Source organism: Ochotona curzoniae, unplaced genomic scaffold, assembly GCF_017591425.1.
Source record: "Ochotona curzoniae isolate NIBS_2020 unplaced genomic scaffold, NIBS_Ocur_1.0 contig_2235, whole genome shotgun sequence".
NCBI lineage: Eukaryota > Metazoa > Chordata > Mammalia > Lagomorpha > Ochotonidae > Ochotona > Ochotona curzoniae.
Genome location: NW_024465384.1, coordinates 1,791,556 through 1,815,338, shown reverse-complemented (window position 1 = coordinate 1,815,338; position 23,783 = coordinate 1,791,556). Strand labels below are relative to the sequence as shown.

Here is a 23,783-nt window from a genome sequence, read left to right as displayed (position 1 = left end):
CACACCCACCCCTCCACTGGCAGCTTCCTGAGCTCCAGGACACCAACCTCTCTACTTGTCCCCACTGCCTTCTTAACACAGAGCAGGCAATGTGCCCAGATCCTGCCTGCTTTCTGCAGGAAGCCCTCAAAACTAGGCAAGGACTGGAGCAGTCTACAGGGACCTGGAGAGAGGTGGGATGAGAAAGACGGAGCCTGCATGGTTGCAACGAGAGTGGCAGCCCCCTAGAGGGGAGATGCAAGGGCCAGAAGGTCCAGAGAGGAAGCCTGGTGGAAGGAGGCACCAGCCTGGGGAGGACTCCTTGCTCCCAATGGACAGGACCTCTCCCCGCCACCCGGGGGACTGTGTAACTGGGCAGGTGACGGAGACCAGCAGGTGACAGCAGGCAAGCCACACATGGGTGTTGGCTATGGCGAGAGGGTGAGGCAGCAGGACCACTGGCCTAAGGCTGAAGAAACCAGGGTGGGACCTGTCCCTGTTGGCTCGGAGGAGCTAAATAACCCTGAGAAAGTCCCTGCGTGTCCTGGGCTATCAGGGCCGTCAGGGCTGTGGGTCAGAAGCAAAATGATGAGCAGAGCCATCTGGACGGTCAGGGCGAGGGGCAGCGGAGGGAACCACGAAGTATGCAGATGGCTGCTTCCGCTGGATGAAGGGATCTGGCTGTGGGCCGGGGGTGTTGTGGGGTGTCTCCAGAGCTTGTCCCTGAGGCAGTGCTTGGGGAGCAGTGGGTGACAGTTGTGCCCTGGAGTATAGGGTGTCCCTGACTCAGAAGCCACCTGGCCTCTGGCCACGTCCTACAAGCGAGTCTCCTTCACACCGATGATCAGTGCATCCTTCGCTGGGGACGCTCTGCAGCCTTGGCCGCTGCCGCCGTCCAAACATGGGTGCTGTGCTGGCTGTGGCAGGCTGGGGTCAGGGGTGATGAGCTGTCGAAGGCGCTGTGGGGAGAAGAGTCAAGAGTGGAGCCCCTACACCGCGGGGCACGGCTCGGGGCAGCACAGATGCACTGAAGTGCCCAAGTGCTGGGCCAAGTGCTGCAGACTGCCCAAGCAACCTTAGATAACACAACCGACTCTCACGAATGTATCCTTTCCATGGCCTAATCTTACAGAGTCTATCACAGGGGCCAGGCCGTGGCGCAGAAAGCTGGGCCGCACCAAGGATGTCAGCAACTCTTATGGCTGCCGGTTCAAGTCCCAGGCGCTCTACCTCCGATCCGTCCTCCTGCTAATGCACCCGGGAAAGCAGCTGAAGATGACCCAAGTGCTTGGGACCCTGAGCTCTCATGGGAAGCCAGGATGAAGCTCCAGGCTCCTGGCTTCAGCCTAATGCAGCCCTGGTTATTATGGCCATGTGGGAAGTAAAGCAGTGAATGGAAGATATCTCTCCCCGTGTGTGTGTGTGTGTGTGTGTGTGTGTGTGTGTGTGTGTGTGTGTGGTGTGTGCGTCCCTCTCTCTGTAGCTCTGCTTTTCTAATAAATAAACACATCTTTGGAAATCAAAGAATATAACAGAATATACTTCATGGGACAGTGCCGGGCCCAACACAGGGAAGTGATCAACAAATAGTCAAAGGAGTGATTTCTCTCTCTCTCTTTCTCTCTCTCCTCGCCATCCCCTGTGACTCCTGCTTTGCAAATTAATAATTTGTCTTTACAAAGAGACAAGTACAAGCATAACTTTGCAAAAGTGTCTCTGAAAATGAAGTCCCCAGACCAACCTTCAAAAATCTTTAGGAGCCCAAGGGGCAATAGAGCTGCCCCCATAGGGCGAGTGTGGGTGGGCTCCCCAGCCCTGCACCCGACCTCCCTGGGGTCCGCCCTTCACGGGGCCTTTTCCTGACCACCTACCTTCTTGCAGGAACCCTGGGTCTTGAGGAGAGCGATGATGATGGCGAGCGGGACACAGGCCATGGAGGAGAACGCCAAAAACCAGCCGATGGAGTAACCCCAGGCGGGGTACACGTAGACATTATTATACTGAAGAGGGGTGTACTTGCTGAGGGAGAAGAGGAACGTGGCCTGGGGACAGGGTGGGGGGACAGTGCCCGTGAGGTCAGAGGGCACAGATACCGCAGGAGCCCAGGGTGGAGGACAGGTGAGTGGCAGGAGACAAGAGGCACAGACCTGGGCGACCAGGCAGAGCAAGGGGGTCGGGAGTCGGAGGGCACTATGTGAGCAAGGAAGAAAGGGAGGGCGTGGGAACTGGAGCAGACGATGGCTGAGCGCGGTGAGGCACCTGCGTTGTGGAGGTGGCGGCCTCAGCAGCCAGCGTGCGGACCAGCCCTCAGCAGCTGCCCCATGTCCAGGGCAGCGGGAGGCAGGAGGGAGCAGCTGGGAGAGCACATACCAGGCAGAGCCCAGGGGTTAGGAAGAGCCAGGAAATCTTCACCAGGGGCCACGGCCGGTAGCCAATCATGTCCTCAATGTTGTCATAGAAACGGTCTGCCCCTGGCAGGTGTGGCAAGGGGAGAGTGTCAGAGCCCTGGCTCTCTGCCGGTTAGCCAGGGGCTGGGGATGGTGAAGGAAGGGAAGGACTACGGGGCAGCTGCTGCATCCCCTATGGCCATGACCATGAAGGAGGGTTCAAGTTCAAGCAGTAAGCCAGCACGTTACTACAGCCCATCGCAGGAAGCCCCAGAAGGTCCTGGAGACAGGTCAGGAGGCAGCCTGAGAACCCAGGAAAGCCACCTGAGTACCCCAGGGAGACCCCAGTTGGAAGGCTGGGAACCTGGACGGGTCTGCCATGGCTCTGCTCGCGTGTGCCTCAGCCCTGAGCAGAGTCAGGCCAGTAAAAAGACGAGAGCCACTGACTGAAGGACACTCGATAGGAAGGCGTGGGACAGCCAGAGAGAACAGAGCCCTTCCTGCTCGCGGCTGCTGCTGCAGCCCTACTGTGTGGTATCATTCCTGCCCTCTGCTCTGAACCTGGGGATACTGGGGCTGTGTCCCACCCTGCACCAGTGGAGCCACAGGGACCCACCAGGGGCTGAGACAGCGGCTCCTGCACCTCCTTGCGCTGTGCGCTTGGCCAAGAGACCCAACATTCCTTCTTGGGCATAAATCCCCTCTCCACCCCTGGTCCCCCACCCCCACTTACCGTACACCCAGCTGATGCACACGACCTCGAACACTGAGAGGAAGAGCAGGCATATGCCACTGCAGGCATAGTAATCGAACAGCTGGAAGACATACATCCCGCCCTGCGGACAGGGCATGGAGTTGAGGCCACAGACAGACGCCCACTGTGGTGCTGCCGTGCCAGGCCATGCTGCACTACACTGCTTTGTGTGCCCAGCACCCCACCGCACCCCCACTTCTGGAAGTTGACAGCGCCTTCCTCTGCCTCTGCTCCCTCTCCTGGCTGCCCTCTTGAGGGTGGGGTGCGGGGAGAAGGCCCACTCATCCCCCCGCAGTTGAGAAAGAAAAGTCTGATGCTGCAACAGCCACTCTCACATCACAGGAGGAGACCCTGTCTGCCAGTGAAGCTACAGGGAGGATGGGGGACCCGGAAGACAGAGCCTTCCCACCAAGGGCCTGCGAGCAGCTGGATCTAGCCATGCCTGAAATCCACATCTCCAGACTCTTCGGTTACTCGACCCAATCTATTCCCTTTGCTGCTCAGGCAAGCAACCTCGCATTTGACTTTCATCACCTCCAACCACAGGAGATTGCGAGCAGTCCCTCCCAGGGAGGGAGGTAAAGCTGGGGTTGGTACCACCACCCCTCATTAACAGGAAGAGAGCCTCCTCATGCAGTCCACTCACCTCGGTGACAAGCAGGAGCCCAATCAGGTAACACACCACACTGACGGCCAGGATGAGGAGTTCACGCCTCCCGCTCTTGCGCAACTGCCCGGGGAACATGTCCATGGAGGCTGTCACCAGGCACTCCATGCAGACAAACTGTGGGCCAGGCATGGGCTGGGTGAGAGAGGCTGTGTGGGCACTGCCATCCCCCCTCTCCTCCCACGCACCCAGGGGTGCAAGGAGGGGCACAGACGGGAGCAGATGGCTCTTGGCCACCACGTATCACAGTAGGGAGAACTCCAAGGGGAACTATCTGTTCCCCAGGCTGGGGAGCTGGAGCTGGGGCTGGGCAGCTGCAGGGAGGCCGGGGGGAGGACGGGGGACAACTTCAAGCCTAGACAACACAGCAACAGCCCCTTCTCACAAGACTGTCCCAGGCCTGCGCCACTCAGAACAACCCCAAGCAGAAGTCCTGGATGCCAGAGGAGGACTCAGGTTCGTGGTTAGAGGAAGGGGTGTGATGGAGAAGGTCCCAGCTGCCAGGCTGGACAGAAGCCAGGAGGAGATGGACGGCTAGACACAGGATGGGGGATGCACCTGGCTATCCAGCCCGAGGAATATAAGCATGATGAAGAACAGGCAGGACCACAGCTGAGACAAGGGCATCATGGTCACGGCCTTGGGGAATGCGATGAAGGCCAGGCCAGGACCTGCCGGAGACACAGCACAGTCTGGTGAGCTTGGGACCTCGTTGTACTGGACTTACAGCACCCCTGCCCCCAGGCACTGAGCATGTGTGCCTGCGTATGCATGTGTGCACCCAAGCTGGCATGGTTCCCATGGGCTTCCACACACTGTTACATCCTTTCCTTCCCCTCCCTCGCTCACCTACCCACTCGCACAGGTCACCCCATCCCATGCCCACCTGGCTCAGGTTCTGGACTCTGCTTCCCCTCCCCAAGGGCCCGACACAGCACGACAGACAGGCAGCACCCACCTGATTCAGCCACTTCGGAAATGGGCACCCCCTGCTCCTGGGACATAAAGCCCAGGATGGAGAAGACCACAAACCCGGCCACAAAGCTGGTGGCGCTGTTCAGGAAGCAGAGGGCGATGGAGTCCCTAGGGTTGCAAACAAGAAGGGGAAACAAGGGGCAGGAAAGAGGATGGACGAGGGGAGAAAGAGTGGGAGGACAAAGCCAGGGACCCAGGCGCCAGGAGGGCAATGGAGACGGGAGGGCAAGGAAATAGGGAAGATCCGGTCAAGGAATTGGTATCTGAGTGAGCTCAGTACTGCCTGACTGGCCAGAGTTGGAGCCCGCCACTCGTGACACCAGCGTCTCCTATGAGCACGGGTTCCAGTTCCAGCCAGCTCCCTGCTAATACATCTAATAGAGCAGCAGAAGAGGGACCAAGAGCTTGGGCCCCAGCCATTGTGGCCTTACAGGGAGTGAATCAGCGGATAGAAAAATCTCTCTATATCCCTCTGCCTTTCAATTAAATAAATATTTTTTAAAAAAAGAGAAAAACTTCCCTTGATAATCAGCAAGGAACAGTGACTGTGGGTCTTGGTCCCATTGCAGCCCCAGGCTACTGCCCACCTCAGTTCACAGGGAGGCCCACGTGCCCCTGCACCTGCTCAGCCCAGCCCAGCCCAGCAACAGCACCTACCGGTAGCAGTTGTTGTGGAACTTGTTGTAGCTGCCCAGGGCCGTCAGGCAGCCCTGGCAGATGGCAAAGGAGAAGAAGATCTGAGTGCCTGCGTCCATCCACACCTACAAAGAGGGAACAGAAGGAGTGTGGTCAGAGAGGGCAGGAGGGAGACTCCGAGGACCTGAGCTGGGGAAGCCCAGAGTCCCAGAGCCGGTGCCCCATGCTGAGGTCAGGCCTCGCCTCAGTCTCCCTCTCCAAGGAATGGGCTGGCCCTGTTCCCATAGCAACCTTCCGCAGCCAGGCAGCAGGTAACTCGGTCAGCCCCCAACAGGAGTGCTCTGCAAACATTCCCTATGAATGCAGACAACAAAGCAGATTATGGTCCAGAGCAAGGCAGGACCCGGGTACAGAGCATTTTGCCATCCTCCAACTAGCATGTGTCGGTGGAGGGTGCTAGAGGCAGTCACCACCGAGGACAGAGAGGTCATTTCATTCAAACATAAAAAGCACCAGAACTTGAATGTGGGTTCAGAGGAGCCCAAGCGGAGGAACCTACAGATGGTCCATAACTAAAGTGGGAGCTGGTCAACTTGATTTAGGAATAGCTAACAAGTGGTCACCCAGCACGTGAAGCTATGACCTAGGACACCAGCATCCCTACAGGTGCGCTGGCTCGAGTCTCAGCCGCTTCACTTCTGGTCCAGCTTCCTGCGGACAATGCATCTAGCACAGTAGCAGAGGATGGTCCAAGTCCTCGGGCCCCTGTACCCAGCTCTTATCAGCCCCTTGGGAAGTGAATCGATGCAGGGAGGATGTCTCCCTCTCTGTAACTCTACCTTGGCCATAAATACATCTTTGACATAAATACATACATCAAGAATGCAAATACATCAAGGACCTAAATACATCTTTTTTAAAAAGTTTATTAAAATAGCAAAATGCTACTCACTGGGCCTCTCAGGTTCTCAGAGATGAAACACACTATAACCCAGTCGTATGGGGACTCTGCACACAGAAAGGACCACTCCAGCATTGGGGCTGGGGTCTACAGTCTCTGAGGAAGTGTAACAAAAATCCCACGGCACCTGTCATCCCCCAGCAGGCCAGGGCATGAGCTGAGCGAGGGCAGGCAGACCCCTCAGCTTCCCCCGACCCTCCGCACCACAACGGTACCTGGCACCTAGTACATGCTTCTGTTGGCTGCTAGATGAAAGAACACTGGGCAAGCGTTATAAAAAAAATCTTTTGTCAAATGAAGTTAATGGCATGGAAACCAATCTAAGTGAAAAGAGGACGTGTGTCTCTTATTTCAACTGCATTAAAATAGACACAGGGACCAGGCATTTGACCTAATGGTTAAGAAGCTGATGTCCGTGCCAGGTGTGATGGCCTAGCGCCTAAAGTCCTCGCCTTGCATGCTACGGAATCCCATTCGGGCGCTGGTTCTAATCCTGGTGGCCCCACTTCCCATCCAGCAACCTGCTTGTGGCCTGGGAAAGCAATGGAGGATGGCCCAAAGCCTTGGGACCCTGCACCCGTGTGGGAGACCCAAAAGAGGCTCCTGGCTCCTGGCTTTGGGATCAGCTCAGCCTTGGCCACCGTGGACACCTTCAGAATGAACCCATGGATGAAGGAGCTCTCTCTCACCCGGTCTTTCGCAACTCTGACTTTCAAATAATTCAATAAGTCTCGAAAAATGTGCTTCCTTCAGAGCACATAGGCTCAATACTCACTGTCAGATATTTATTATTTATCTGTCTGTTATCTATCTATATATTTATCTATTTATTATTCTCCCCCTTCTGTCTCTCCTTCTGAAATAAAATAAACACACATATGCATTACCTAGGAAAAAACTTTGGTAAGAAATGTATGTGGGATGGTGGATTACCCAAGATTTATTTAGTTCTTTTTTCTTTTTTTCACAGATCATCTAATTAGTACCCTGTGGGCACCCGTGGCTTTTAACCCTAGGGAAACACAGTAGAAGCAACGGTGTAGGCGAGGGCGGGGTCGCCAGCCCAGCACCCACCTGGGGGTCCTTGAGGCGCAGCAAATCCGGCTTCAGGTAATAGATGATGCCCTGGTAGGCTCCGGGAAGCGTGACGCCTCGGATCAGCAGGATGACCAGCATGAGGTAGGGAAACGTGGCTGTGAAATAGACAACCTGGGGAAGGTGGGGCAGGCGGTGGTCACTCCTCCCAGTGGCGCCCCTGGCGGCGGCGGCAGCAGCTGGGGGTTACCACAGCCCAGGGCCGGCTGGGGGTGTGTGCACGGGGAACTTTCCACCTCTTCCCTCAGCACATGCCACACTGAGCCGGGACTGGGAGATAGACATCAGCGGGCAGGGGCGGGGGTGGTGAGGGGGTGGGTGCATGCGGCGGAGCAACCTTGCAAAACCCAGGTTCAGGTGTCCCTTCAGCCCTCCTGCTGGCAGCTCCCGCAAGGTTACCCAGAGCGGGGGGCGGGTCACAGCTACCCAGGACCTGCAGGGGATGCTGAGGCAGTATTTTTCCAGGCTTACCGTTGGGGCAGTGCTACATGGGGCGCGTAGACACACAAAGGGTGTGTTCACTCTGCCCCAGGCAAGCTGGGTTCCTCAGCCAAAGCCCGGCTCTGTGCTATTATTACCACAAGGCCACTTTTATCAGGGCTGTTAGTGCTATGATGACAACACTTCCCAGACCAGACCCTGGACCCGGCTTGACCGAGCTGCCCGAATGTTTATTCCATCAGAGAAATCGCAGCTCCGTCCAGCGTGCCCGCGTGTGGAAAGCACACACGCGGCGGGGGGAGACGGCGCTGACACCTCCAACTCCCCTCACCACAAACCCTACCCCTGTTCCTTCTGGTCTTGAGCCTCCACTGTGCCTGGAAATTCACCACCTCAGAGACCTCTGCTCCATCCTAAAAATGGCCTGCCTCTGGGTGTCATCAGGCGGCATGCTGAGAACGCAACAGGCGCAGCTCATGGGCACACAGGCGGCAGAGGTCCAATCCACTGTGAGGCTGATGGCTCATGCAGTGACCAGCTCCCACGCGGGGACTTCCCCAGTTTCTGTCTAGGTCTCTTAAAGCCACATGTAGGATGTCAGCTGTACCCTTGGCTGGAGCCAATGCCTGCCTTCCTATGACATCCCTGCTTCCGTCAATCATTCTCTCTCTCTCTCTCTGTTCTCTGGGAAGGAGAGGGTTGGCAGAGCACCTGCCCAGCAGTGTCCCCAAGGGCCTCTCACCCCCAGAAGCCAGCATGCCTCACCTTGCCAGTGTACTTGACACCCTTCCAGATGCAGAAGTAGCAGATGACCCAGGCGAGCAGGAGGCACAGGGCCAGCTCCCAGCGCACGGTCCCCAGCTCATGGATGCCCGATGTGATGCCCAGCACCCGTCTCCTGGTGGATTGGGAAGAATTGAACGCCAGGGGGATTGACTCAGGAAACACCCTGCCTTGTCTTTTAACCGTGTCCTGTAGTCTCTTCACACTCAACAACTGGCGCCTCCAGGTGTCCAATTCCGGGGCTCCCCCATAACACCCCGTCCTCGCCCTCTAACCCCCAATGGTTCTGCCATGTTCCTGCCATGTTCCTGCCATGTCCGCATGGGAAAACAGCCTAGACACTGCTTGGGATGCCTACACCTCGTATCAGAGAGCCCAGCTCTGGCCCCGAATCTAGCTTCTTGCTAAAGAGACTCTGGGAGGCTGGCAGTGATGGCCTTTCGGGATCCTAGTGTGGGTGCCAAAAAAAAAAAAATTAATTAATTAAAATGCATGCATATACAAGATCTTCAAAAAGTTATTGGGCCCTGTGCAGTGGCCTAGTGGCTAAGTCCTTGCCTTGCATGTGCCAGGATCCCACAAGTGCCAGTTCTTGTCCCAGCAGCCCCATTTCCCATCCAGCTCCCTGCTTGTGGCCTGAGAAAGCAGTCAAGGACAGCCCAAAGCCTTGGGACTGTGCACCCACGTGGAAGCCCAGAAGAAGCTCCTGGTTCGGGTCGGCTCAGCTCCAGCCATTGCAGCCACTTGGGGAGTGAATCAGCAGACGGAAGATCTTCTTCTCTGTCTCTCCTCCTCTCTGTATATCTGACTTTCCAATAAAAATAAATAAATCTATTTTTTAAAAAAGTTCTTGCAAATGCAGAATATGAAAAAAACTATACATGGGTTTTAATTTATTCACACCAAAATAATATTTTAATTCAATTTTTCCATGAATTCAGGGGGTAGCCTTAGGCGGTGTGAATGTGGGGGTAAGATGGATCAATATGAGTCTAAGTAGACGTGTGTGGCCTTGGGGCATGTGTGGAGGGGGTGGGGAGCTTGGGGCGTGTACGTGGGCTTGGAGCGTGTGTGGGCTAGGGGCATGTGTGGGCTTGGGGCATGTGTGTGGGCTTAGGGCACGTGTGTGTGGGCTTGGAGCATGTATGTGTGTGGGCTTGGGGCATTTGTGTAGGCTTGGGACATGTGTGTAGGGCTTGGGGCATGTGTGATGGTGCAGGTGCGATAAGCACAGCAGATGCAAGAGTGTTCCTTACCCCCAGCGATGTGTGGGATTGGTGAGAGGGTAGGAAGGGAGAAAGTGCTAGAAGCATGCACACAGAACCTTAAACTTGCACCTCAAAGGGCCTAATCGACAACTGGGATATTCAAACTTGCACAGCCCAGGCACCCAAATGTGTTCTGTGCTGGGTTCCTGAGGCATGCGGCACGCAGGCCCAACACTTACTCCCAGAACTCTATGACGGGCGAGGTGAAGTTATCAGAGGGGCTCACTGTGCCGGCTCCCGAGTGGTTCACAAAGTCCTTGCAGTGCCCTGTTGAGGACAAGGCAGGGCATGAATCAGTTCGGGACGAGCTGGAAGGCAAGCTGTCCTCTGGTGGTCCCTCTCCCAGGGATCAGGCTGGGTTACGCAGCGAGTTCCTGGGACCGAAACACTTCCTACACACACACACACACACACACACACACACACACACACACACACACACACACACATACACCCACCTGCTCTTGTCCCCAGTGAGTCCAGCTGCTCTAAGGACTATCCTGGCCAACCTCTGGTTAAACTTCACACTCACACATCCCCACACAGCACGGCTCACAGCCCCCAGCAGACCTGCCCTGTGCCCTGCCCTGCATAGCACGCATAGGGTAGGCCCCTTCTTCCCAGCAGCCTGCGCAGACCCAAAGCTCTCCCACCGCTGTCATCACTCTGCTGTTTACTTCATCCATCTCGCTGGCTGGGGCCCTGGGACTTGCGCTCAAGCAGCAGCCCCACCTGCAGCACCTGGCACACAGCAGGTGCCCAGTGGATATTTGTGAAAGGAATGAATGATGATAACTCCTTGTAATTATATGACACGGTCCCTTTGGGTTCCCCCCAGCCATTCTGGCCTCTCCTAGCGGCTGCTCTAAGGCCCCCATCTGAGGACCAGGCAGCAGAACTGACTCCAAGCCCTATGACGGGCTTGGCTTTCTGCCACATATTCTTGTCATGGACTGGCCAGCGTGACCCAGCTGAAACGATGGGTACCTGTGTTCCAGGAATTGGTGCAAGTCGTCCAGGGCAGCTCGGAGGTGAAGGAGCTGAACAGGTAGAAGAGGGCCCAGGCGAGGATGATGATATAGTAGATGTTCAGATAGGATTCAATGACCACAGATGCCAGACCGATGCCTTCAGGGGTTGGGTGGTAGCAAAAAGAGAAATCAGATAGGGGGCGTTAGCAACAAAGCCACATGGAAGCTGTGGTTGTGGCTTCCAGAGGGATGGGGGCTGCACAGCGCAACCAATTGGGATTCATTTCCAGGGAGAAAAGCTGTTGTCAGCACAGGTTCCGAGTGACCGGATGCTTTTGTGACATATACTTGGATGGACATGAGGAAAAACTCCGCCCAAAGTGAGCGAGTGATTCTCCACGGAATGGCATCCCAATGCCCTTTCTCATGTTTTTGTTGTTTTTTTTTTTTTTCTAAATCTTATTTTGTATCCTAATCATGTATGGCTCGTCACATGAAAGGAGGTTGGCAGGATTTAAGGGCCAGGTGAGGATCTCCGTCTCTCACCCCCACCAGGAAGGCCTCCAGAGCCCCAGGGCAGCAGCACCAATTGGGAGCCAGGGGATTGGCTGATCATGCAGCCGCCTTGTGTTCCCCCGGGAGTGGAATCTTCCCACTGTCATTTGGAAAGTAGCAGGTGGCCACGTGGCTGTCAGCCCTGCCACCCACAGAAGAGAAGTTAGCCCACAGAGGCGGGAGGTGAGGGAGGAACCGGAAGGGCTGCGCCCTCCCCATCCTGGGGGAGCTTCCTGGCTATGTCCTGTTCTGCGCTCTGCGGCCTGGGGAACCCCTGCACGCCCCTGCCTCTGGCAGAGTATGGGCATCTGGGAGGCCAGGTGTGCTTAGACACCAGCAGCACAGCTGCAGACCCCGCATGCCCGTCCCTGGAGACCCCTGGGACTGAGGTTGGGCCCAGTGCCCAGTAGGGAGGACCCAAGCTTATTACGCAACATCCCGCCCCAGGAGTAGACCCCTGCCTGGGCTGAGTTCCACTCTGCCCCGACCCCGCACTGTGGCCTCCCTGCTGGACCCCACAGATGCGTTGGAAGGCAACTGCACGCAACCAGCCTTACCCTCCGGGCTCTCCCGCTTCCCCCTGCACCCCGCCCCCAGGGGATCAGGCCACTCAACTGGGGGCAAGGACACCCCAACCTATTCATGAACCTCCAGCTGGAAGTGGGAGCTGACAATGTTTTTTGTCTCCCAAAACTCTGCACCCAGATTTTTTAAATTCCATATTATTTCCTTTGTGTTTCTTGCTTCCCCTCTGCTTCTATAGACCCAGTCCCCTCAAGATCTGATTGTGCAATTGACCATCCCTGGGAAGATATGGGTGCACACGCCATGTGGCAAATGGGTCAGGAAGGGCAGGGGTCAGGACAAAGAGGAAGAAGAGGAAGAACACTCACCCTGGAAAAGGGGGCAGATCTTCCTCCAGGCCGTGACACTGCCCTGGCTGGTGTACTGGCCCAGCGCCACCTCCAGGAAGAACACCGGGATGCCACAGCTGAAGAAGAAGATGAAGTAGGGGACGAAGAAGGCTCCTGCAGAGGAGAGGACAAGGGGCTGAGCCACCCCCAAAGAGCCACCCTCCTGCACCTCTATCCTAATCTCCATGCTGGACCTCCCACAGGTCCACAGCAGCTGCGGGCATCAGGCAGGTACAGGCAGGGGATGGGAGCCAGGCATGATCTGAGCCAGGCATGGGATGGGAAAGAATGAAAACCAGGAGCCAGCCCTAGGTGCTCCTTTCCGTGACATGCTTTGCAAGGGTAACCCGCATACTTCTGGAACCAAGGCCATGTTCTACACAACTTGATGTACTTGTGAAACCATCATTCTTAGGACACCTAAGCCAACAAGCAGCCCTTGGAAGTGCGGCTTCCTCATCGCCAGGCTCCCAGGTGCCAGAAGGAGGCAGGGCCAAAGAGACCTCAGGCGGGACACCTGACCATGGAATGGGAAGACCACCCCGAGGCCCAGCAGCTCTGCGCTGCTCCTTGCACAACAGCCCTGAACATCTGCTGGGTATGGACGAGGTTGCCCGATATCACCACCTCACACCTCTGAGCTAAACCTTCTTACTTGGTCAAATCATCAGAAAGTACAAAACTTCAAAAGCACATAGTCCTTTTCAAAAACGGGAGCCTACGTATGTCACACTGGATCATCAGCCAAAATGTCTATCGTGAAACTGCTGCTGTGGTATGGTGGATTATGCCGCCACCTGCAAAGCCCACATCCTATATCACAGCATTAGTTTAAGACCTCACTACTCGTTTCCCATCCAGCTGGGAAAGCAGCGGAAGAGGCCCAGGTGCTTGGGTCCCTGCACCCAAATGGGAAACCTGGAAGGAGCTCCTGGCTTCAGCCCGGACCACTCAACCATTTGTAGCCACATGGGGGAGTGAACCAGCATGTGGAAGATCCATCTCTCTCTCTCTCTTCCCTCTCCCTCACTCCTTCTTTCTCTGTAGACATCCTGGTTGCTTCATTAGAAACACTGCTGCGTGAAGACCACAGCCCACCCCTTCCTCATCTGCCCGATTTCCTCCAGAGTCCAACTTTCCAATAGATTCAAAAGGCACATTTGGGAGAGGGACTTTGTGTGTAGCAACAAGCACCCCAGTCTTTAGGGGATGTGCTAGCATTAACTACTGCAAGTGTCACTGTGACCCTTTCAGCACCTCTGTTCCCCTGTGAGAGTGAAGGACCAGGACCTACGTCTTCTGAAACTCCCCACACACACCCCGCCAGGGACCCACTGAGTCCTGCCTTCCTCTAACCCCACACCTGCCCTTCTGCCCTCCTCTCCAAGCCTCCCAGAGCTCCCACTTTGGCATCTAACCTAGCCCACTGTGGCCTTGCCATGTCTGCCCCATGGGGCTCTTTGCAGACAGTGCGATGTGAGGCTTGTGTCAAGTTTAAGGTCTAAGCTATACCAGCTGCTCGTGCCCAAATCACAGAATTTCTTCTGGGTCTCCCACACAGGTGGAGGAGTTCAAGGACTTAGTCCCTCCTTTGCTGCAGCTTTCCCAGGCCAAAGGCAGATAGCTGGATCAAAAGTGAAGCAATCGGGACTCAAACCTGTACCCATATGGGATGCCAGTACTATACACAAATGGTTAGCTTGGTAAGCCACTGTGCTGGCCCCATCCTGGACCTTCTAATCGCCTCCCCTAACCTCTATGTCTGCACCCGTCTCCTACTTCCAGTCCTAGCTACCTTAGGAACCTCATCTTGACACCTTGCAGCTACTCATTTCAGGCAGTCAATAACCCAGTCGGAGCTTGTCCACTACGATGGAAGTAGCATCCACAGAGAATTTTCTAAACAGCAGCTAGTTCTCAAAGGGAAACTGTTCTTAATACTTGTCACCTTCATTTCCACCAAAGATTCTAAAACAAAAAAAAAGATCGACGACCAAGCACGACAGCCTGGATGGTTCTGCTTCTGTAAGACTTTCCAAAGGGGTTGGTCTACAAGGCAGTAGCAGGTGGGTGGAAGGCAGGGAGTAAGAGGCCCGTGATACTGAGCAGTGTTCTCTGCATCCTGACGAGGTGCTGAACGCAGGGTGGCAATGGTGTGCACGGCTTTGTGCATGACACACCCTCCAGGCGAATGGATCCGCTCACTTTTCTCCTACCAGCATCATCATCATCATCAAATATGTTTCCTTAACTTGAAGAGTCACTGACAAGATGTCATTTCTCGGATCAACCATTCTTCCTGGTTGCCACGGCACCTGCAAGCCCTGCCCCCACCCCTGTCATTTGCCTCCAGCCACTGGGCCTGCTGCAAACTGGCCCACTCCACTGGACCTTTGCCCCTTGACCTCTGCACTCTCTTCCCAGTCAGCCCGATCCTAAGCCCAGCCTTAGTTTACTTTCTTAAACTAAGTACAGACTTTTAAAAAGGAGGGGGGGTGCGGCTCTGTTCACCCTAGGAAGAGGGAAGGTCCCCCACTCTACCAAGGGGACCCTCGACGTGAGGCTGGGACCTGCAGTCTCCAGCTAGCTGCTCCAGCATCTGCCCGCCTTCTGCTCCAGCACCACGCTGCCCAGACAGGCGGGGCACAGGCACTGGGGCACATCTCGCCCCGCCCCGCCTACCTCCAAGTGAACTCACCACCTCCGTTTTTGTAGCAGAGATAAGGAAACCTCCAGACATTGCCCAGCCCAATGATCTCCCCGGCCACTGACAGCACAAACTCCATCTTGTTGGTCCATTGGCCCCGATCCTTCACCTGGTCCTCGCCTTCCTGGTCCAAGTTCTCGCCCTCCTCCGGGAACCAGGAGACCATGGGAGGCCCATCCTCGTGGACAGCCAGCTTTGTGTCCATGACCACAGAATGGACTAGAAGGCCCCCGTGGGGAGGGGTGGAGCCTGGGAGGGGGAGGGGGAGAGGGAGGAGCTGTAACCCCCATGTGCCCACCCCAGGGGCCTCCCTTCCCGCCTTACTCTTTGCCACAGCGACACTGCTTTTCTCCCCAACGCCATCCTTGGCCGCTCAGACCTCAAAGTTACACCCGGCCTTCCCAACTCCGCAGCAAACCGGGAGCCAGTCTCAGCTGATGCTTTTGAAAAAGAGAATTTTTATTTAAAGACAGAGGAACAGAGAGAGAGAAACAGAGAGAGAGAGAGATCTTCCCTCAGCTGGTTCACCCCCCCAGTGGCTGCCAGGGTTGGGCCAAGCTGACCCCAGAGTCTGGAAGTCCAGCTGGGTCTTCCACATGGGTGCCAGGAGTCCCAGGACTCAAGCTGTGCTTGCCCAGGCACATTAGCAGGGAGCTAGATCAGAAGCAGAATAGCTAGGACATCCCAAAGCCGGTCCATGCTAATTTTTCAGATGAAAAAAATCTGGCCCTGACAGCTGAAATGATGGGGCATTACATCAAGTCTCCCTTGAGCTGCAGGTCAGAGGCATCAAAGGTCAGTGCAGGTGCTGGGGGTCAAAGGGCCTCTGTTGGCCAACTGTGTACTCCGCCCTGTCTGGGGCCATCGATCCGATCAGGGTAAATACAGCAGCCAGGAGGTCTGATGTCTCGTTGGCAGGGGAGAAGGCAGGGCCTCCAGACAAGGTCATTGGGCACCAGCCTGGGCATCAGGCCAGGCAAAGAGCCTTTGAAGGAAGCCGGGTTCCTTCGCTCTCGGCTGCCTGTGTCCCGAGGAAAGATGTCTCCAACCCACCCCCACTCCATGACGACCAAATGACACAGGGTCCCCTCAAGAGGAGGGAGTGGCACATGGGCCCAGATCAGTCCCTGCCCACTGTCCTCCTATGGGCTAAAATTCCCTGGACTTCTGGGGAAAAGCGACATGGGCTGCTCACCTTCACCCTGCTCACCCTTGTGTGTTTGTCAGTTGCCAGGAGAAAGTGTGGCCAGTCTTTGCCTTCCCCGTGCCCTGTATGCAAACTTGCAGCCCAAGGCCACCTCTGCCGGGCTGTCCAGGTGCCCAGCTGTGCCGCCCTCACTTGCAGGGGTTGCTGGGGGCCATGGAAGGGACCAAGGCTAGCAGGCCCCTCTGAGGACACAAGCCTTCTCTTTATGAGCAGACAGCCTTTATTTATTTGTGGGTCCTTTTAACCCAGGCAGCAGCCCAAGCCCCAGTTGGGTAGAAAGGCATGGACAAGACCCATTGGAGGTGATGGAAATTTTTGAAAGTGATCTGGAGTGTGCAGGTTATCCCAGGAAGAGAGAGCGCGTCCACCCATGTGGGATTTCCACAGAGGGATGCGCCTGGGGGCTGCTCTGGCCAGCTCAGGTCACCAGGGAAGACAAGTACATAGTCACATAAGCTAGGCAGCAAAGACCTTGTGCCTCGGAGGCACCGGAGAAGCAGAGGGATAAAGGGAAAGAAAAGGAACCGCAGGCTGGAAGACCCAGAGCCTCAAGTTAAACAGGGAGAGGTCTGAGCTCAAGGGAGCAGCTAAAGACCCCTGACGCCCCATGTGTAGCTGCTGCTACACAATCAAGAGCTCCCTTGGCCCGGAGCCCTGAACCGTTGGCAGACGTGAGCACCAGACAGGAAGCCGCGTTCCAGGCCCGACCTCACTCATGATTAAACAGAAGAACAGGCGATCGTAGTTAGCATGTAAGCAAGCACCATGCTGGAAACACACAATCCTGCACAGACTCCGAGCCTTTGGACTAGCTGTCCCCTTCGGTTCCACCATCAATGTGAGAGACGGAAGGCCAGTCCCCCCGCAGCCAGCAGGTATGCACGGGGAATCCGGGACTCACCAAGATGACAAAGGGTGGAACCGAGTCTGGCTGTGTGACTTCAGGCCACGCCCACGTGCCGTCTGAACCTCACTTGTCCCTGCAAGAGAGGATGCCTCGTGCTGAATTAGTGATAACGGCAGGGGGTTTTGGGGGGGAGGGCAGCGGAGGAAGAGACAGCCAGGCTCCCATAGATACCTGCCCTTCGCTGGTCCAGCCAGGAGCCGAGCACAAGAGCCCCCACGGAAGAGGCAGGGGTCCCATGCGGCACCTTTTTTAACAACGAACTACCAGGGCTAAGGGAGGAACATAACCCGTGGGCAAACATGAAAACCCGGAAGGGCAGAAGGCAACCAATGCCAGAAAAGGAAAGCTGGCGCAGAGCCACAGTGCCTCCAGGGAAACTGGCTCCACTGGCAGCAGGAGGGACTCAAGTCAGACTCGGGAAGAAACACGCCAACAAAGCCAGAGATCAATGCAAGCTGTCCTCATCTCCTCAGGTGACTTTTAGAAGCCAAAGCAACAGCACTCACCAGCCCAAGGTGCCCCATCCACTGGGCATCTTGGAACAACGATGCCATCCTCTGTCCAGCTGCCTTCTAGGGCTCTACTTCCCCAGGGGCCACCCAGCTCCATCACAGCCTTCCACACACCCTCAACCCCACACAACCCCTAACATCTGGTCCCCAGACCGCACACGTGCTAACCCGAGCAGGTGCATGGGAGCCAAAGGCCGGCCCTCACCCACACATCAGTGCCTTCCAGAAGCAAAAGATACCCCACTGGCCTCAACTTCTGGAAACAAACAAGTGCAAGGTCAGCTAAGTTTCCAAGCGCTGAACATGCGGACAGAAGTCTGGCCAGGGAGGCGAGTCTGAAGGGACTGCTGGCAGTGCCCGCCAGCCCTTGGCTTCAGCCCACACCCAAATACCAATAGCTGTCCCCTACACACACGGGTGCCAGTCCCGTCACGTCCTTCTGCACACACATACCTGTGTGCATGGCACCAAAACCCACCTCTGTCTGTGCTCCCTCATAGCCTGTAGGCGGCCCACGCCTTCCCCCAGCAGCCACATGGCAGTCCTCCTGCCCGGGCACATGGTCACCGGTGCCCGGTCCCCACCCATGGCCACTCAGTGGAGACCCTGGCTTCCACCAGGCCAGGAGGGACATGGAAAGAGGTTGCACCTGCTATGGCTCACTGCAGTTCCTACAGGTTCCTCTGCTCACTCTTCTTTCCCATCTCGCCAGCCCCGTCTACTTACCACCCACCACCCTTGGCCAGTTCCCCTTCTGGAACCATTCCCACCTCACAGCTTTGCCTCTGAACCACTCCTGACTTGTGACGGGAGAGGGGACCCACAGGGATCCTTGCTAGTATCCACCAGGACTTACCTGCTTGGCTCTCAGCCCTGGGTCCCAGCCTGAGCCAGCTCCCCAGTCCCCGGAGTCAAGCTCTTGTGGTCAGCTGAGCCCCATGCGTCAGGCCTCTGGGGATGGGGGGGCGGGTCGCAGGGAGGCAGCTTCAGGGAGTGCCAAGGGATACCAGAGCCGAAAGGGAAGCCGCCCCCCACCCTCACCCACCCTGCTCCCCCACCTTCACCCACCCTGCTCCCCACCGCTGGAGTTCCATCCCAGCTGTGCCATGGAAGGCAGATGCGTAGGAAGTGAAGATGCAGAAACAATGCAAGGGAGTGAGGCCAAAAGTTTGTGAACCCAGGATTACAACACCCCAACTTCCTAAAGCCAAATCCTCCAGGCTGGTGCCACAGCCACCCCCCGCTCCCACCTAGGGCGCCCCCAGCCCCTCCAGACCCGTGCTGCCTCAGGGCCATCACCCCAACATCCTGAGATTACCCCTCCACACAAGGCCAGCAGCCTGCTGCTCCCTTGGGGCAGGCAGGAGCAAGCAGCTCGGGAGACCTACATCCTGACCCCATTTCCCCACTTCTGAGCTCCTGCCCAGGCCCCTCTCCCGGTGACTCCCTCTTAGGGAACAGCAGGGCAAGGGACAGTCCCTCTTACCAGAGCAGGAGGACGGGAGACACCAACTGCTGGCTGGAGACTGAGCCACGGGAGGGGAGGTGGCCTCCGGGCCAGGACAGGGGCGGAGAGTGAATCACCCTGGAGTTTTCCACCGGGCACCTGCTCTCTGGCTCCCAGGCACGGCTTCTAGTCTTTCACAACCCCTGCCTTTCTTCTCCCGGGGATGGGGGGACTCCTAGGGCAAGAGCCGGGAGGTCCAACAGAGAGACGGCCCGAGGGGCAGACACGCCTCCCTTGTAGTTCCTAGACAAGAAGGAAGACTCAGTTTCCCAATCTGTACCAGGTGGACAACAGTACCTACTCCGCAGGGGTGCGATGGGGGTTAAAGTCAGTGGAGAAGTGGCTTACGGTATCACCGGAAGGGGGGTTGCACCACCACCACTGGCGCCCTGGCGAAGGGAAGGTACTTGCGCTCTGGGCACGATCCCGGGTGCAAGCCGCGCGCCTCCTTCCAGAGCAGACGGAGGCTTTTGTAGCACCAGGTGGCGTGGAGGGAGGGGAAGTTGCAGAGAGAAGGGGAAATTTCCCTTCGCGCGCGCTTCCTCTCTGGGCCCTCGCAGCTTCCCGGCGGGGGCGGACTGCGGGGCAAGCACCCCACCCGTGGCTGTAGTTTTCCACTGAGCGGGCGCTCCCAGTTGGCGCCGCGCCGCCCCTCTGGGCTAAGCGCAGAGCAGCTCAGCTCGCCGGGAGCAGAAGACGGCCCTGAGCCTCCTGTACTCAGGATGGCAGAAGACAGCTCCAGCCGTTTGCGGCTGCTCCGGAGCAAAATACCCAGGTTCCAGACTCCCGTCATCTCTCTCATCTCTATCTCTTACCACCACCACCAAGGAGCAGAGTTGGATCTCTGGCCCCTCACCCACCTCCAATGTGCCAAAAAAGGTTTCTATTTCCCACCATCTCCAGCCTTCAGCTTGAGCCCTCCCTTATCTGAAGTGCCCCCCCCCCGCCCGACCCCTCATCCCCAATACTCACGTGGGGTCGAGGGTGGGGGCGTGGCGGGGTGGTGCCTCTTTACAAAAGGTAGGACTCCTGGGAGAAGTCTCCATCATCCTGGGCTGTCATTGCCCCGGGAGGAGTCGGGAGTAGCAGTCAAGTATGCTGAATCAGCCATCTTGCTGCAGAAAGAACCAGCACGCCCCTCCAGTATCCCCATCACCAGCCTCATCTTCTAGTCCCCCCCATGCTCTTAGGGCACCTGTGTTCTGGGCGTCTAGCTCAGGGGCGCCCTCACATGGCATCTCCTGTCGCTCCGGGGAGCCTTGGGGAGCCTTGGGGTGCAGGAATTGCTAGTCCTGCTTGGCAGGTAACATGACGCTAGGTGATTTGTCCCTGGGCCGCGCACCAGCAGGTGATAAGAGCTGCTGTGGGAGCCTGGGTGCCCACACGGGTGTTTGCTCCTTCCACTGCAGCATGTTGCCAGGCACGTGGCGAATACCCCGGGGCCACAGGTCTCATCGGCCTCTAGCTGTCACTGTCAACAGCTTCGGAGTCATCAGTGTCCATTAGATGGGGTGGATGGGCAGATGGAAAAAAATGGATGGGCGGACGGGGCAGGGTGGGGTGGATGGATGGGTGGGTAGATAAATGGGTGGGTGGATGGGTGGGTTTTATCTGGAGAACCAAGATATCACCAAGGGCATTGCTGTGCTAAGCAGGACCTTTAGGCCACAGGAAGCAAGAAACTGACAGAAGACAGCTCAAGAGCATCGCAGCGTCCCTCCTGGGCCCCAAAACTATCTCATGCTCTCTCTGAATTCCTCCTGGGCTTTCATATCTCACCGGCAGCCTCTTGTGCTGGGGCTGGAGTCTGAGCTGTGTTGGTGCCCAGCAAAGTTGCCCTACCCCTAAACCCTTTACTAAACTCTAGTGCCACTGTGATGTGAGTGGCATTACTCCCATTTCACAGCAGAGGGAATGCAACGTCAGAGTCACCTGCCCAAAGTCACCCAGCTAGCAAGTGAGAGGGTTCAGATCCCAGCTAGGACGGCAAGCCTCCATCCAGCAGTAGGCAAAGGGGGACATGTGTTCCCGTGCCTGAGGATAACATCCTGTGCGCATGCCCACACACGTCGGCTGGGGTGGCTTGTGGGCAGGCTTTCGGTTCTTGTGGTCCGGCAGAGCCCCGGCCACCTGCACCGCCCAACCATCACCAGCCCCAAGGCAGCCCTGCCTCCCTTGCTTTAACAGCAGAGCTTGCCTCAGGATGACAGGTTCCCCCAGCCCCTCGGCCAGTGCCAAGTTCAGACCGGCCCGCCCCAGCTTGTCCAGAGCCAGCAGTGTTCCTGCAGCCCCCATCCTTAGCAGCCCTGGCAGGGGTCACTCCCCAGGCCACAGCTCCACTCGGTCAATGGCCTCACCTCCCTTTGGCCCTGAAGGATGGAATGAACCTCAGGTGAGTCCTCCTGCACCATGTTGGACACAGGGCACAGGGCCAGCCAGTATCACCTGTTTCTGATAGACAACAATCAGGCATTCTAAGAGCTTCCACAAGGACAAACAGCTGGCTAAAGACCCGTCCCAACCAATGCCAAAGTGCCGAGCCTTGGGCACCAAGCCGATTCCACACTGCCTCATACCACAAGCGGCTCTACTGGGTCAGTCACCATCCCGGGGCTGTGTCCTCCTGCCGCTTGGGTGAGATGGGTAGACAATCAGCTGCCAGGGGACTTCAAGATGCTCAGAGAAAACTGAAGTCTGTTGTGGTGCAAAAATTTGCCAAGATCCCACGTACATACAGCATGAAAAGCAGGTGCATAGATTTCCTTTTCCTTTTTTTTTTTTTATCCCTCCGGACTAAACTTGCCTTTGGGCTCCTCGCATTGCCCTCAGGACGGCCTTTCCAGACGGCCTCATCTCAGCCGCTGAGCTGAGCTACTCCCAGCACTCTGCTCTTGTCTTCGGCCACTTCTGTCACATTTTGCTGTTTGAGAAATTAAGCCTGGGACCAGCGTTGTGGCACAGTAGGTTGCACCTCCACCTATGGTGCTGCCATGACTCACGTCCTGGCTGTGCTCCCTCCCAACGCGCCTGAGAAAGCAGCGGAGGACGGCCCAAAGCCTCAGACCGCTGCACCCGCACGGGAGATCCAGAAGAAGCTCCTGGCTTCAGACAGGCCCGGTCCCTGGCTGTTGCAGCCATTTGGGGGTGAACCTGAGAATGGAAGATCTCTCTCCTCTCTCTGTCTCTGACTCTCCCATTCTCTCTGCAACTCTGCCTTTTGAATGAAAAAACTTTTTTGATCTTCCATTGGCTAATTGATCTTCTAAGTGGCTACAATGGCTGGAGCTGAGCCAATCCAGAGCCAGGAGCCAGGAGTCTCCTCCAAGTGTCCCACACAGGTACAGGGTCCCAAGACTTTGGGCCGTCCTCTACTGCTTTCCCAGGCCACAAGCAGGGAGCTGGATGGGAAGTGGAGCTGCCGGGACATGAACCAGCGCTCATATGAGATCCTGGTACATGCAAGGCAAGGATTTTAGCCACTAGGCTATCATGCTGGGCCCATCGAATAATAATTTTAAAACTAACGTGGCCTGATTTGGCCGAGCAGGCAGCACGGGCAAAGCCTGGTCCCACCCACCGGGTGTTCTGACAACATGGCCAGGACTCACCTCCAGCACCTATCTCGAGAGTGAGCCTGCCACACTGCGGGAAGGCCCAACTCGCCCCTCTCCGGGAAGTAGTGAAGGCCCACGCATGGTGGAACCGCCATGGACCTTCCTCCAGCAGCCAGAAATCAGACACTGCCGACTGGCAAAGGCAGTGCAGAGGCCCTGGCAGTGGAGCGATGCTAGTGCCAGTGCCCCCTCGTGGCCATATCCGGTAGTGACCGCGCCCAGCGTCCCAAGGCAAACCTGAAGAGGAAGGCTGGCCCGAGCACGCAGGCCTCCTCTGCTGGCAGATGCTAGTGCCAGTGCCCCCTCGTGGCCATATCCGGTAGTGACCGCGCCCAGCGTCCCAAGGCAAACCTGAAGAGGGAGGCTGGCCCGAGCACGCAGGCCCCCTCTGCTGGCGGATCCGGGGTACTGCCTCCTCCTCAGCCCCGGACCTCTGAGGAGCCAGCGCCGTAATTTGGGCAAGGTGAGGACCACGAAGAAAATGCACCGCAGGAAGATTCCGATCGGCCTTTCCTTTAGCCAGAGCCTGGTCTGCTCCGTTCTTGCCTTCTTATTCCACGGAGCATAGGGGGACGCGCGAGAGAGTGAAGGTTGCTGGCATGGCTGTGGCCTGGAGAACTTCGCAAAGGGAGCAGGAAGGGCGGGGACAGTGTTCAGGTGCAGGCAAGTGGGCCAAGCCGCAAGGCATAGGGGCACAAACGAGGTAGGACGGACAGCCCTGGGCAGAACATGGATTTAATAGAAGGACAGGCACCGGGGCCCAGAGGCCAGCTGCGTTCCCCTCCTGCAGCTCTGGGCTAGCTTCCTGACACCTGCTGACACGGGCATTTCCGTCTTCTCCCACCACTGGCGGAGCAGGGAAACGGGGCAGGAAGCCTCCATCATCAGCCTCTGTTCTCTCTCTCTGTCTCTGTCTCTCTCTGTCTCTCTCTCTCTCACACAC

General features: G+C 56.9%; 1 protein-coding gene across 1 annotated transcript; it reads right to left on the bottom strand.

Moving 5' to 3' along the window:
• Positions 1 to 564: 564 nt before the first annotated feature.
• SLC6A12 (solute carrier family 6 member 12) lies at positions 565 to 17,282 on the bottom strand. The gene is made up of 15 exons (XM_040972202.1): positions 17,202 to 17,282; positions 15,085 to 15,342; positions 12,366 to 12,500; positions 10,934 to 11,074; positions 10,126 to 10,213; positions 8,661 to 8,793; positions 7,434 to 7,568; positions 5,420 to 5,523; positions 4,746 to 4,870; positions 4,346 to 4,458; positions 3,767 to 3,904; positions 3,100 to 3,202; positions 2,350 to 2,450; positions 1,851 to 2,021; positions 565 to 938 (listed from the first exon to the last, which is right to left on the bottom strand). Exons 2-15 carry the CDS (start codon positions 15,296 to 15,298, stop codon positions 795 to 797), a joined length of 1,845 nt encoding a protein of 614 aa, XP_040828136.1. The 5' UTR covers positions 15,299 to 15,342; positions 17,202 to 17,282; the 3' UTR covers positions 565 to 794.
• Between the last annotated feature and the right edge of the window lie 6,501 nt (positions 17,283 to 23,783).